Source organism: Rattus rattus, chromosome 8 (assembly GCF_011064425.1).
Source record: "Rattus rattus isolate New Zealand chromosome 8, Rrattus_CSIRO_v1, whole genome shotgun sequence".
Classification (NCBI taxonomy): Eukaryota; Metazoa; Chordata; class Mammalia; order Rodentia; family Muridae; genus Rattus; species Rattus rattus.
Window position 1 is genome coordinate 108,320,343 of NC_046161.1, and position 16,188 is coordinate 108,336,530.

The window sequence follows — 16,188 nt, forward strand, 5'->3', positions numbered from 1 at the left end:
CACTCGGGTTCACTCCACCCACCATTTCACAGCCATGTTCCCCACTTACGATGTATTCAACTACTGTTACATTAAAGATATCACCAAAGCAAACCCGGGCATGTGTTTATAATAGCAAAAGTCCAAAATGCTTTAAAGGGTGGAATGGGACCGCACTATTTCCCAAATAAACTTGGGCTCTAGAGGCACCATTGCCACATGGTTAACATCTGTACTGAGTGACGAGCGGAACCAGAAAGCCCGAACAGCCTTGTTCGTGTTACCGTGGAGGTAGGTGTGTTGGAGTTACTCCATGTTGCTCTCAAACCGTCTGCCTTTATACGAACTCAAAAGACAATGCTCAGGTCTGTCTGTCAGTGACAACATGCAGCAGAGTGGTTGCTGTTAATCTTACTCGTGAGGATTATGTGGGGCCCAAAGGCGAGAGTTGAACAATGGAGATCTGTTTCTGAGCTGGGCAGATATATGCTTGCATTCCCACCATGTGAGGGTTGGCATGCAGCTCAGCATCTCTGCTGTGGCTTCCCATCACAGAGAAGGAGGAGCATCCTACAGTTATTTGGTGCCAATGAGATGTTGCAGGCGCACAGGTCATTTATAACTATTCCTTCCAAGTGGAGGGTCCCTTTCTGAGTGAGGGTTCCTGGGAGTCGTGAAAATGAATGATATTTTCAAAGCTTGGGAAGGTTCATTTCCCTTGGCAAAGACCGGCTGTGAACAATTATATATGCTGTCAACAACTATGGGGCAGTGGAGACTCTTCGGTGGAACTGCCTACAAGTTGTGCAGGGAACAGTGAGAAATGCAGCTTTAGTGAGCTGTCAGCCATGCTGGGCTGGGGCTTTGTGAGATACGGATGTCTGTCAGTCACCCAGTGCTCCTGTCGGTAACACCAGTCAACGCATTGGTTCACTGAGCTGAATGTGGATGGGATTGCTCCTTTGAGCTGTTATCTCTACCATAGGTAGAGTGAACGGGTGTTTGTGCAGAACTCACCAGGAGATTACACACACCCGGCCTTCCATGGTGAGCTGAGTGGACTGGTTTTAGAGCACTGGTGGCATAGCTTCAGCCCACAGACAGCCCTGCTTACATGCTTTTAAATCATGGTGTAGCCAAATGATAGTCCTCTGCCACGATCATTTGTTCTCTGGATGCATTATGAGAGTGTTAAAAATGGTGACCTTGGTGGGGACTCAGTCACACGGCATATTCATATTAATACATAGTCTGCCGGCAAGACCAATGTTTATCATGTTTGAGAGATGACACATCTCGTTATAAATTCATGTTGCACTCACACGAGGAAGCATGGTTTCCCTCCTGAAAAAGTGAATAAGGACTCCATTCCTGACCCAGGCCCTTGAGAGCCACATCCTCTTCCTCTGTTCTCCTCCTTCTCTTCTTCTTCTGGTGCCTCGTCTTTCTTTCTTCTTTTCCTCCTCCTCTTCATTCCTCTTCTTCCTCCTTTTCTTCTTGGTCCTCTTCCTCTCCTTTCCCTTCCCCTCCTCCTCCTCTTCCTTATCTTCCTCTTCCATCGTTCCTCCTTCCTCCTGACTGGGTAGAAAGCCTCCTCCTGCTTCTCCTCTCTACCCTGCTAATTTTTTTCTAGCTCTTTATTTTCAATCCAGAATCCTCCATCTTGTCTATCTCACATTTTGCTGCTGGGCTGGTTGGCTGGTCCCAGTGATGAAAGAAAGCATGCAAACTCTCTCCTTCTCTGTCTGTCTGTCTCCAATGCTTTCAAGAACAGAGGGACAAGCTTAACTGCACTGCGGACAGTTATGTTGTTGGGGCTGGCTTCAGAAGGCCGTGGATCAGTGGACATACCACAAATTTTGCCGAGATGTAAGACCATCCCCTGACTTCCCATGCATCTCATGTCCTCCCAAGCTCATGCAGAATACGTGCTTCTCCTTGTCTGCAGAAGGTCACTCAATCTGGACAGATACATTTATGTGGATTTTAGAATTTTTCCCTAAAGAGAAATAGAGCCAAAGCCTTGGCTCTAAACAGAAACTTTCAGAAGTCACATGGATAGGAAAGAGAATACAGACTGTGTAATGGTAAGGATGCATCTATGCGACACTAACTATTCTAACAAGAACAATTGACAGGAATAATTCCAACAGGAAGCAGGTGGAACCCACGTGGGATGTAAAGGCTGACTTCCACACACATTTAAAATGCACATCATACATCACGCCATACATGCCTAACCAAGTTTTTCTTAGAAGGCATGTGTGCACATGTGTATGTGCTTGCACATACATGTATGTGTGGGAATGTGTGTATGCTTGTGTGTGTGCAGATATGTGTGTTCATATGTAGGTTGGGAGAAGGTACAGGACCTCTTGGAGCTGGAGTTGCAGGCAATTGTGGGACACCCAGCTAGCTAGGTGGGTGCTGGGATCTCAGCCCTGCTCCTCTACAGAGCAGCCGGTGTTTTTAAATGCCAAGCCTACTCCTCAGCCCCACTAAGCTTTTCTGTAGTTGTCATACATGCAATACGAACTCATTATTGCTGTCTTAGATCGCTTCTCCACAAAGAACAACCACCAAGGAACCTGACAATGATCGTCCCCAGGACTTCTCCAGGGTGTGCCATACAAAAGAAGCCTTGTCAACAAGAAGCTTACGGTATTTTTTTGGATTTTTTTTTGAGAATTATATTTCATTAAGCTAAAATAATAAAAAAAACCATAAGGCAAATATTTAAAGACATATTTAACTTCCCTCAAAATAAAACTATATTTCAAATATTTTCCTCGTGCGATCTTTGTGTAAGAGTGAATCCGTACGTGTGGGAGACACGTTAATTTGAAGTGTGAGTTGTATACACACATATCTACATCGCACTTGGGATAGATCTGATCCCTTTAGGGAAGCAATGGGGGAGAAGATGGTCTTGTAGCTGAGTAGCTGGCTATGGGAATGCTTGAGCACAGGGATAAGGTTGTAAGCCCCAGGACCACAAATAAAGAGGAAAATACATGAGGGAAAGACAGAAATCTTGGGGGACATTTTACACTGATTAGGTGTTGGCCTCACTCTCTCCTCCTCGACTGAACCCCCCATGTCCCTCTAAGAGAATACAGCATTTCTCATCATTCTTCACACTTTAAATATAAAATTAGGGGTTTTCTGGTCTTGGACCTTCCATCACAGAGACGATCTCACGGGCTCTTTGAAACGTTTTCAGGTCACCTTAACTTTTAAAGATTTATTTTTATTGTTGTATGTACGTGTGCATGCATGGACATCATGTGTGAGCAGGTGCTAGCTCATAGCGGCCAGAAGATGGTGTTCACTCCCCTGGAGCTGGAGTTACAGGCAACCGTGAGTTGCCAGACATGGATTGTGGGGTCTCAGCTTGGGTCATTTATATGCACCCACTCGTAAACACTGAGCTGCCTCTCCAGCCCCACAAATCACACTTTCTCAATACTATTTTGAGGAGTCTATATTTTACCTCATTGGTTAACTTATAAAATTGTACTTTAGCCAAAGAACTCTGACTAACATGCTTTCCGAGGGGTCTTGCGTGCCTCACAAAATTCTGCCATTTGACCTCACTCTTTACATCTTAACTCTGGTTGGTTTTCCACATCACCTTCACCCGAAGGCTCAGCGTCCTCTCTGCCTGCCATGTCCCTGAAATCTTTGGTTCTGCCTCTTGATTTTTCCAACACAGGGCAACTTCCGACACTGTCGACAGCCATGATTGGCAGCTTTATTGTTTACGAGGGTTCAGCCTCTCACTAAAGAGAAGCTTCTTCAGCAGCCTGGGGATTCCTTCCACAGCCCTCCCTGTCCGGGCTGACATCAGCAGAATGAGTAGCAGATCTACCTGGGGTGTGCACCAGTTAAAGCCAACCGGGGTTGGGAGTGTAGGGAGGTGATTCACTGGGTAAGAGCACTTCCTGTTCAAGCACGACAGCCTGAATTTTTAATCCCCGGCACCCACATAAAACACTGAGCTGGCTGTCCTTGTAACCCCAGCACTATGGAGGCAGAGACAGAGGAGCACTGGGGTTACCGGCTGCCAGTCTCACTCCAGGCTGGGTCATCAGTCCTAACTCAACACAAGAAGGAGAGACTAAGAGCAGGATACATTGCCTTCCCCTTGAGCCTCGATGCACACACACAGACATGTTTACATCCTTCCCACACACCCATGCAAACATACACAACACACATATACATCCACCATGGTCACACAAATACAGAATAAACTGATAAATAAGACAATAAAAAAAATAGACGGCCTCTTCCTTAACAGATTTAGAAGTTGGCCGCAAGCTGCACAGTTCTCTTCATTCCTAGCACAGGGGGGAAGCACACGCACGGTTGATAATGATTCCGTGAACATGGTCCACAAATAGTCTATCAACAAGATTCTGTGGATGAAGAAATGGTCCAGTCAACTGATAGCTACTTGTTAAATGGTGACAAATGACGTGTGCATGCTTCAAAGTTGGTTTATGATGTCACAGCCTTCTAATCCTTGGTCTTTGCTGTGCACATGAGAAGAGAGGCCTCACTTGTACTCCAGACTGTTCAGATCTAAACTGAGTGGAGGGGAAGTAACTGGTTCAATAGCAATGAGATTAACCAACACGTTAACGTGAGCAAGGCAAGCCTCAAACCGTGGGACTGTGGAGCCCATCCTAAGTGCTCTCTGCTTCAACACAGCAACAAAGCAAGAGTCTGAAGGCCTTTTTCCCCTCTCTCTGTGACTTTGAACTTGTAAAACAACACTGCAGAGTGACCAGGATGACAGAGTGTGGACACAGAAATATTCTCTTTCCAGGACCTGTCCAACTCGATTGGAATGAATTCCACCACCTGCTGCCATGAGGGATTGTGCTTTTGCTCACAGACAAGCTTATAGGCCAGGCTGTTCCGTAGCCAACTGCAAAATGTGGGGAAGAAATATCCCTTCTGAATTTCTCTTTGAGCTGTCAGCAAGTCTGAGATGCACAAGCTTCCACACCTAGCACAAGCTCAGAAATGCACTCCACTACTTATGTCCGGCCCAGTTCCCACAAGCAGGAAGAACCCCAAGATCAAAACCACAGAGGAGTTCACTTGACCTGTGCACCTACAACTTACCACGTGACTCCAAATAGTTCTCAGTTTTAACTTGTCACGTAAACAGGTTCATTTGACGGTTGAGAAAATTTAAAAACAATGTTGATAAATATTAAATAACTTAGGAAAGAAATGTTAATACTGTTATCTTCCTAGTTCCTGGGTGTAGGTATCAATAGAAAAGTCTTGGGGGTACATCTATGTATTTTTATTTTTCCCCTGTGCCTGGGCATGGGACCTAACTCCTTGTGTACACTAGTAAAACATTCTGCCAGGGACCTATGGCCCCATTTTATATCTGAAAATATCCTTCTGTATTTGAAAGTTTTCTTATCATCATGGTATTGAATATTGAAGTATTTTTAAAATTATATTTGTTTCCTTACTTTATCTGTATGTATGTGTCTCGGTGTACATATATGCACTACATGTGTGCAGGATGTCATGGAAGTCAGAAGAGGGCCTTTGGGGTTAATGGCAATGATGAGCCCCTGTGTGGGTGCTGAGAGCTGGACCTGGGTCCTCAGCAAGAGCAGTGAGCGCTCACAGCCACGAGACATCGCTCCAGCCCCCGTGTTGGCATTTTACTAAATTCACGGAGACATTTACACCATACCTGTGCACCACACGCGATCAGATCTTACATAGTGCTTTCGATGCAGATTCTTACCTAGAATCTCTCATATTTTTATAAAACTGTAGATAAAGAAAAATGGATACTCAAACCAGAAAAAGGATGAACTCCAAGTCATAAAATAAATCTTCCGATGTATGAGTGACTTCTCTCCAAGATTAGCTCAGTGAAACACATTTGTCACCTTTGCCTTTGGCATCTTGGTACTTCTCACAGGGCTTGGGGTTTCCTCTCAGGTGACATTAGAGGTTCCCACATGAGAAGACAACCCCTAGAATTGTCCTGTGAACTCAGGAGACCAGGGGTAAGTCTCACATGGGGCTGGAGGTGAATGCACACTAGATAAAGAATACAAACTCAGCACAAAGGTGTGTGTGTGTGTGTGTGTGTATGTATATGTATATATACCCCACACGCATATACAGGACAGCTGTTAAACATCAAAAATAACGGGCCACTAAATCACATTATGATTATGACGGAAGACAGCATAACTCTACCAGCCTGATTTTAAGCTATTTAATATTTCATTGTAACTATTAAAATTTGGCTAGTAAATCAGACCATCTCTTCACGTAAAAAGAACCGGGAAGTGGGAAACAGTATTAAATGTTGTCATATAAAAATCTACGATTAAAACACCAATACTTCTTGTTAGCCTTAATGTTCACAGTTAATTCTTATTACTTTTGCCTAATATGTGTGTAGCCGTCAGTAAAACCAGGGAGCGAGCCTGTGACTGCCCAAACCCCGAGAACCTATCATGTTGTTTATTCTAGAACGTTCTCAAGTTAACACTGAGTAAACAACAACAGCAGCAACAACAACAATTTTAGTATCCTGGTACTAGAAACAGATAATCTGTAAGAATGGCTTTAGGCAGAGGAACAGCCTTTAGTTATCCGGTTGAGGAACATTCACAAGACATCCTACCAACCATTGGGATTTCGTAGAGAGGTGTGTCCACCCCATGGCCCATCACAGAGGTGTGTCCACCCCATGGCCCATGGGCTGCATGCCCCCCGGATATCTATGAATGTGACCCAGCACAAAATCATAAACCTATAAACCTGACTAAAATGCCCTACGTGTGTTTGCTCGTTGTGTTTTGTTTTGTCTGTTTGTGGTACAGGTTTTGCCTGACTTCTGAGTGTGCACTTTAGAAATGACAATAGGGTCTCACGATATCAGAGGGTTGGGCATGTCTGTGGTAAAGAAAAGCCACAGAACGGTGGGATGGCCTGGCGGAAGTTACCGGAGTCTCTCCACGAACTGACCTTTGGAAATAAGAAGGGGAGAGCTGATATTAATAGCCACGGAAGCACATGCACACATCCGTGCTGCCTGTGACAAAGTGTCGGATTAATGTCAGAGTAGATGAGGAAGACCCAAGCAGAGCCCCAGGGAAATATCACACAACTGCTGTCACACAGGGGAAAGGTGTTTTTCCAAAGGGAAAATGTTTGGTCTTTTTATTTATTATTTATTTTTATTTTTGTAATCTAACCCCATTATCTGAAAATTGAATGGATGTGTTTTTTTGTTTCCAGGCCATTTTCTTTCACGAGCCTCTTGCTCAATAGACTGTGAGCCCACCTGGTTGGAGGTACCCAGTCCTCTCGAAATGCAATTCCTCAGACTCATAGATTTCACAGAACATTTATTTTTTGCGCGGGTTCATTTCAGAAAACAAAAGGCACTTGAGAAAAGCTCTCCACAGCATGCTGCCAGCCGCCCTCCTCTGCCTGAGCTGTTTCTGTATGAGGGAACCTCTGGGTAGCCATGATACCTGGCTGAATTAAATAGTCCCACATGCACGAAGGAACACCCCTGCTCTGTGCGTGTGGTATTACGGGGCCCGTGCAGATGCAGGGGCTACTCCCAGTGTGCAGCGACTGACCTATAGCACGGCAGACTAAGCCACCTCCTCCCTTCAGGCTCAGGGACTTTTCACGAGATTCTGCCCTTCCTGCATGTCCTACGTCAATAAGCCCTCTTAACAACTATGACAGAAATGAAAAGTAAATCGACCAATCCTAAACTTGCTCAAATCCATATCTTCACCCTCAAACACGGGAAGCTCAGTGTAGTTGTACATCAGTGAATCCCAGTGCTTGGGAGGCAGAGGCAGGCAGACCTCTGTATTCTGGGCCACCCAGGGCTGCACAGTGTGACCCTATCTCAAAGTGGGAGCCAGCTCAAGGGGAAACCCCAATACCTGACATCATTGCTGAGGCTATGGGGTGCTCACACAAAGGGCCCTATCATGACTGCCCTCCGAAAGACCCAACAAGCAGCTGAAAGAGTCAGATGCAGATATGTGTACCCAACCAACAAACAGAAGCTGCTGACCCCTCTGGTTGAATTAGGGAAAAGCTGGAGGAAACTGAGGAGGAGGGCAACCCTGTAGTAGGACCAGCAGTCTCAATTAACCTGGATCACTGAGATCTCTTAGACACTGGATCACCAACCAGGCAGCATACACTGGCTGAGATGAGGCCTCCGACACATGTACAGCAGAGGACTCTTGGGTCTGGATTCAGTGAGAGAAGATGCACCTAACCCTCAAGAGACTGGAGGCCCTAGGAAGTTTAGGGATCTGGTGGGATGGGTGGTGTGGGGACATTGTCGTGGAGAGTGGGAAGCGGGGGTGGGAGGAGGTATGGGATGTGGAATAGTCAGAGGGTGGCATGGGAGGGGAATAATATCTGGAGTGTAAAAGTGAATAAAAATTTTGAAAAATAAAATAATATGTAAGCATATGGTAGGAAGGTAGCTCAGCAGATAGAATATTGCTGACATAGCATGAAGACCTGAGTGTGGATCCCTTACAGCCCAGGTCGATGAATACAGGTGTGTTGGGCATGCTTGTAATCCCAGCACCGGGGAGGCAGACACAGAAGGGTCCCTGGGACGTGCTGGGCAGCTGATCTAGTGAATAGTAAGGTCCAAGTTACTGAGACTCCCTGCCTCAAAAGATGGTGGGGCAGGACATCATGAAGAAGATAGCAAAGGGCTACCTCTGGCTTCCATATGCAGATGCATAAGGCCAGCAAATGTCCCTCCAGACACACCCCACACTGTCTACATAAACATGTGCATATGCATGCACATAGACATGACCATGGACTCTTCATGGATCCAGTCCAAGAGCAAAGCCACACCCCTTTCTCTAGAACTGTCTGGGTGGCTCTTGGTTCTCACTTAGAGGAGTGCAGCAGGTAGGACTATCCTTAGCAGTGGGGACAAGTTCCCCGATGTCACCTGAAGGAATAAATGACATTTTTTCATGAATTACTTCCCAGCTTTCGAATACCGTCTTCGACCTTGACATCTTTAAAAATATGAAATAAAATTGTGTGTACAGGAACGTAGCCTGCACATACATGCTTGTACTATGTGCACGCAGTGTCCGTAAAAGCCAAAAGAGGATACTGGATCCCCTGACACTGGGGTTGCAGGCAGTCGTGAGCTGTGCATAGGCGCTGTTATCAAACTCTGGTTCTCTGCAAGAGCAGCCGGGACTCTTGAATACTTAGCTATCGCTTCAGACCCTCAACTCTATTCTTAAGGATCCAGTAGAATATCAGAGTAGCCAAAGCTTCTACAAATAGAGCCCAGTCAGGGACAGTGAAGTATTTTCCACTCTGGCAAACTGGGGCACTGTTTGCATGTACGGCAATGAGGCCTGGAGACTTTTCCTGAAGACCCATTACTCACTCCCAAGGCTCTGAACACAGCGTCTGCTGGAGCAACGGAACGGAGTGAGGGGAAGCAGATCCAACCTTGGAAAGCGAGGAGAAGTCACAGACAATGCAATCCACTGAAGGCTCAGACCTTGTGCTGACCATGTTTTAAAGTCCTTGAAAACTTTAACATTTGCCAAGTATACTGGGCCCAGGAGAAAAACTCACAGGGAACAACAAAATATTTTTAAATGTAAAAAAAATATAAATGAAAAAAAAAAACAAACCCACAAATCAGAGCAGGACCAGTCTTCAGAACGTGAACAATACCTCTCAGTCCTGGTGCGGGATTATCTGAACGAGCCATGGTCTGTTTGCGATTATGCCGCATCTGAGCCATGGCTTGCTTCGCTCAGCAATTTCTGGTTATTTGGGGCTGATGGTGACCGTTTGGATTTCGCCATATTACGAATAGAGGAAACCCTTTCAGACACCACAGAAGAATCAACTCCAAATCAGGAGGTGCTAAGAGAGTTCTCATGATCCTTCCACAACCAGGCTCAGCCCGGCTACTCTCTGCCCCACCCAGGGTGCAGGCGGGACCTAAAGAGAAAAAAACCCTGTCCTCTCTTAACCTAGAGGTTAAGGCAGAATCAGAGCCTGGAGGTTGACACATGAAGGCCAGCTGATGCCTTTTGCCTGCATCTTGAGGGAGACCAACGTGCATTTTCTCATGCCTTTCAAAACTTGAGGACATCCAGCCTGTGTAGCCTTTTGTGGAAAACTGACAACATCTTTAAAAAAAAAAAAACCAGACATAAATAAATCCTTGTCTTCTGACAGGTCTGTTTTGGTTCCCTCCGGCTAGAGGGGAGGTTGTAATGTGAAGATTCAATCCAATTTGTGTCCTCTAATGACAGCCTCCATGATTTTAGTAATTTACAAACAAGATCCAGACGACTTTCATCTTTTTTCCTGAAAAAGTGGCCATGGAAGCCTTAACTTCTGCTTGCTGTTTAAAACAATAAACTGTGAACTGTGTTCTTCAAACTCAATTACACCTGAGACTAGTTGAAAAACGAGATCAGGTAAGGCCATGAGTTTCTGAGGTTTTATAGAACAGCCGACACATAGACAAAATTCAAACTAGCTCTGGGCTGGGGAGACGGCTCAGTGGTTAAGAACATGGGGTCCATTCTCCCCACCACCGTGGAAATCCACAAACCTCTTCTGGCATCCTTGCCTACTGCATACACAGGTGAACAGGCAGGTTTGTCTAAACGCTCATACACATGTATAAAAGGGAAGGAAAGTCACTATTGAAATCAGTCAGATTGTTCTAGGCCCTGCATTTATTTTTTTCTTGAAAACACCACAAAATAGATTCAAAGAAATATTAAAATAACAAATAGCTCTGGTCCTGCACTAACACAATTTTCCTTCTTAATGCTACCCTGGACTGCGTGGGTAACGAACTGGCTGTCCAAGTGTAAGGACCTGACTTCGAATCCTCAGAACCCACAGGTAGGAGTGGTGACCCATCCTTGATTCCAGCACCAGGAACAAAGAGATAACAGATTCCCAGAGAGAGCTAACCAGCCAGCTGTGCGTCATTAGTTGAAAGACCCTGCCTCAATGAGTAAAGTGGAATACAATTAAGGCAGACTCCTGACATCAGCTTTGGGTCTCTATAAACAAGCACACATAAGTTCACAGGCACTTGCGTATACATGTGCTCTCATACATGCAAGCATGCATATACACACAAGACACACACATATATTGTAACAAACAAACAAATATTGCTATCTCCTGGGCAGGAGAGAGGAGAGGGACAGTGGGCAAAGCAATTGCTGTACAAACCAGAGGATCTGAGTTCTGGTTCCCAAAGCCCATGTAGTTGTTAACATGTGTGTATCAGGGCTCTCCACAGTTGGAGGCAGAAGCACGCCTAGGGCTTGCTGGCCAGACAGTCTAGCTGAACCAGTGAGCTACAGATTGGGTGAGAATCCTGTATTAAAAATAAGATGGAGATCAACCAAGTACGACCTCTAGCATTTTACAAGTATGTGCACAGTTGTGCACATGCACACACATACACACATGTGCACACACATATGTCCACAGCACTGGCACAGGTAAATAAGCTAAGTTGTTAGAATTCTATGTGAAGTGTTTATTGTATGTGTTTAATCGAGAGCACATGTGTATTGCTGGCATCTCCCTGTTCCTCGTGGCTATCTAACTTGTTCCGTGGACACCATTTCTCTTATAGTCCTCTTAATCAATATTATTTATTATCATTATATGATTATAATAATCCATGCTAAGATTCATTCTTATTTACGTTTATGCATATGTGTATGCATTTATCTCTGTGTGTGCACATGTGTGCAAGTGTCCCCAGAGGACAGAAGAGGGAATCAGATCCCCTGGAGCTGGACTTACAGGGTGTGGTGCACAGCCCAACAGATTGGTGCTGGATCCTCTGGAGGAATATCAAGAGTTCTTAATCCCTGAGCCATCTCCTCAGCCCTTCAAGATTGAGGTTGTCTGCCTCCCTGCCTGACTGCCTGTCTGTCTTTCTTTCTTTTCTTTTTTTCCTTCTCTCTCTCTCTCTCTCTCTCTCTCTCTTTCTCTCTCTCTCTCTTTTTCTTTCTTTCTTTCTTTCACTTTTCTAAACACTTCTCCTCCCACAGGACCCGAGTAAAGTTTTCATCACCCACATTGAGAGTCTACCACTTAGATTCTTTGATTATCAGATCTTAAAAGACCCCCCCCTTCTCCACCATGGGTTATAAACCTCTAGTGTTAATCTCATTATTTCTCCACACAACCTTCCACATGAGGTTCTTTCTCTGGCCTTTCCTTGCTTCCCCTTTGGAAGGCTCTAATACCCTTTCTGTATCTCAGTGACTGTGCCCCTTCTTCTCCAGCATTTCCATGGTCATCATGAGCAATCATCAGCAATTTCCCTCAAAGACAGTTGTTTGTCCTATTTACATCTACTGGTAAATAGCTTTGAAAACTCTCACAGTCACCTCCATCCTACTAGGGGGTTGGGATCCAGGGTTATTCCTTCTTCATGACCTTCCCTAGAATTATAGGTTAATAACATATGGTGGATGGATAGAGATATGATAGCTAGACAGATATCTATATCTATCCACACACACACACACACACACACACACACACACACACATGATAGACAGACAGATGGACACACATTCTCTACTCCTTAGTCAATAATTCAGTTCCGCTCATTTTTCTCTAAAACCTCTTTCCTGAATACACAGAAATCAAAGTATGATTACCACAAACAACTATTAACAAGAGGCCCATGTTCTATATAGGATAATTTTTTCTTTTTTATTTAATTGTTTATTTTATGTGTTTGAGTATTTTGCCTGCATGTACTTGTGTGTGTGTGTGTGTGTGTGTGTGTGTGCGTGTGCGTGTGCATGTGTATGCACCAATTGTGTCCAATGTCCACTGGAAGCCAGAAGGGGGCATCGGATACTTTGGAACCGGACTTACAGTTGTGGGATACCATGTTGTTCTGGGAACTGAATCCTCACAACCACTCTCAACCATTAAGATCCAACAGACACAATTCTTAAAACCTCCAGAACTCTGTGCCCCTTCCCACCGACTACAGTAACATTCCCTGGTATAATTTTACATAACAACTGCAAGGGTATATACAATTCCAAGTTGGAAAATCTCCCTCAGTGTCTGGCTTTCATTCCCAAGAAAGAAAACGTTCATCTCCACACTCCACAGTATTCCGCAGCTCCTTCTGAGATCTACTCTCCACGCTCACAGTGAAGCTCGAATACCCAGGGTCCTCCCGAGGATGTTGGGATTTGCTTCTCTCTGTATACATGTGTGTGAGTGCATGTGGAAGCCAGAGCTGTGTACCCTGGCTACCTTCTTTGGTGATTTTCCACACCTATACTGATGCAGGATCTATATGAACTCAGACCTCACGGGACCAGCTAGTCTAGCTAATCCAGCAAGCTTGGGGGGATCCCCCAGCTCTGCCTTCCTGGTGCTGTGACTGCAGGCAAGCTTCTGTGTTTACATCATCTTAGGGTGCGATTGTTTTCAACTGGCCGTTGAACTCTCTCGAGACAGAACTTACAAGCTGGTATTCTCTGTCTTGCTCCTGATGTGGTCCTGAGCTGATCAGAGACAAGCAACACTTTTCTTTGAAAAGCTACTGAAATGAATCTGCCTACCATCACCCAGAAGGTCAGGAGACATTTAGGAGGACATGAGTGTCCTTTGCTAACACTTGCACATACTCTCTTGGGCTCACCCACAGTGCTTGACTTCGGAATTACAATGAATACTGGATTAAGGGCAAGGAATAATATATGTGACAAGAAGCATTCTGATTTTCCCAGTCAGAAGCAAGTCATGCAGCAATCACCATATAGGTAACGCAAATAATTTAAGGTAACCTTTAAACATTGTATGAGGTTCCAGACATGGAGAAACGCAAGCCACAGACATTGTCAAGTGATTCTGGGATATTTCCAGCAGGGAGAGAGAAAAAGCCTAACTTAATAATGCCTTGAAATCTTGTAAGATATTTATAACCAAAGCATAGATCTAATTGGCCCATCATTAAATTCATTCCTAGTCAACAAATTTTGCCAGAGCTCTGAAGAACAGAGAAATTAAAGCATGATTTGCCCGGGACCATTTCCCCCAGTGCACCTCATCTTCATATAGGAAATCAATTTATATCATTGATAATAGCATTCGAATTAGACCAACCCGAAGTTGTTAGAAGGTAATTTAGTTTTCTGTTGAAAGCGATTTGATACTTGTCCTGATTTGTGATTTTCATCTTGTTTGTTAATGAAAAAAAATAATGAGCAATGTTACCAGGCATACGGCCCACACAAAGCACTGACGACGTCACAGGGGCTTGCCACGTAGCACGCACGCACACCACGGTCCCTGCGCCCCTGGAGGCGCGGTCGACTGAAGGGTATAGGGAGAACTCGGGGTGGGAGGAGCTCACACCTACCTTTGCATTGATTCGTATTCTTGTCAAGAATTGCCTTTCGTGGATCTGATTTTTCCCTGAGAGGGGGGGAGACCTGAGAGAGAGAGAGAGAGAGAGAGAGAGAGAGAGAGAGAGAGAGAGAGAGAGAAGAGAACAAAGCTGTTATTGAAACCCAGTGAAGACACTCACATGACCTTCATGAACATTGCGGCACCCACTACTTCGCAGAGGTGCGTCTGGGGGGGGGTGAGCACCATCCTCACGGCAGGGTGCCCTTGCATCAGCTATTCTTGATAACCTGGACCCCCGCTTCGGCGGGCAAGCCCTGGGCTGGGCCCACAGGCATATGCCCATCTAGCTGGCTCGAGTATCCACGGAGGGAAGCAATGTGCAGAGCCACCTGTGGACCTCCAGATTAAGGTGTGCTGCTGGGCTGGGGCCTGTGACCAATTCTCACTACCTCTACTGTCACCTTGGACATTTTAGTCCAGCTCCTCACAGCCACCACATCTCCCTCTGTAAAACTAAGACTGTAAAATTACAGACTGGGGGTTTTAGCTCAGTTGGGAGAGTACAGTGCTGGGGGCATGAACATTGCTCTGGATTCAGTCCTAGCAACCCATTAACCAGATATGTTGTTAGATTTCTGCAGTCACGGCAGTCAAGAAGTGGAGGCAGGAGAGGTAAGAGTTTAAGGTTATCCTTGGGCCAGATGGGGAATTCAAGGACAGCCTGGAATAATGAGATTCTGTTGCAAAATAATAATAATAATAATAATAATAATAATAATAATAATAATAATAATAATAATAATAGTTGTTGTTATCATCATCACATCATCATCATCATCACTTCCCAGAGTATCCTACACCCTCTCTACCTCAATCAGCACCAGGCGGGGCACAGAAATGCATGTAGGCAAAACACTTGTGTACACAGAATAAGAAAGTGACTAAACTTAATGCATAAATAACGAATTGGATCCCCATGAGCAGTGGATGATGGCTGAGAGGAACACTGTCTTCCTTGCGGGGTTGTTCTGAGGGCCGATGGGTTTTGCCTGCAGGGCTGAGGGAGGTATGAGAATCGGAGTCGCCTCTACACTAGCTTTTCCTCACACCGTTCTCTCCGATCATCACCTCCCTCTGAGGACCAAGTCCCTGAAAATTTCCCTTCTCACGATCTTCCACTAGGAGATGTAGCCAGCAGGGGCGCGTGTGAGGCTCCTCAGTCTTCACCTGGCACAAAGCCCTGGGTTCAATCCCCAGAGCTGCAGAAACTAGAAGTCGCCGGTGCATGCCTGCCATGCCAAGTATTGGCGGGAGAACCACAAGTTCAAGGTGCCCTTCGCTATGTAAGAAACCCGAAGCTCTGCTTCCTTCCGTTCTACCATCGACATATGCACAGCCCTCATTTTTATTTACTTTCTTCAGAACAATTTTTTCATACAATATATTGCAATCATATTCTTTCCCCTCCACTGTATTTCCAGGTAGCTCAGAACTAAACATATTCTTGCCTCAGTTTCCCTAGCACTAGGATTGCAGGCATCAGTCCACACGCATTTCCTGTCCATGTTCTACTTCATTCTCAGATTTTCTGTCCGGGGAAGATTTGGGGGAGCACAAAGGCTCTTATAGTCACCTAGAGCAGTAGGGGAAGCAGGGATGCTGGACACGCAGTTACCTTCTTCAAAGGCAGAGCAAGCTCTGTGACCCATCCCCCCGGCAGTGGCTAATAGCCAGGTGATC

At 45.3% G+C, this 16,188-nt stretch overlaps 1 protein-coding gene across 5 annotated transcripts in view; it reads right to left on the minus strand.

Moving 5' to 3' along the window:
• The window catches only part of Rbms3 (RNA binding motif single stranded interacting protein 3), a 665,104-nt gene that overhangs the window by 449,834 nt on the left and 199,082 nt on the right, over nucleotides 1-16,188 (minus strand). For all 5 annotated transcript variants that reach the window (XM_032911069.1, XM_032911066.1, XM_032911068.1 and 2 more), the window contains exon 4: nucleotides 14,459-14,492. In XM_032911069.1, coding sequence (XP_032766960.1) covers nucleotides 14,459-14,492 — 34 coding nt within the window. The remainder of the gene's footprint in view (nucleotides 1-14,458; nucleotides 14,493-16,188) is intronic.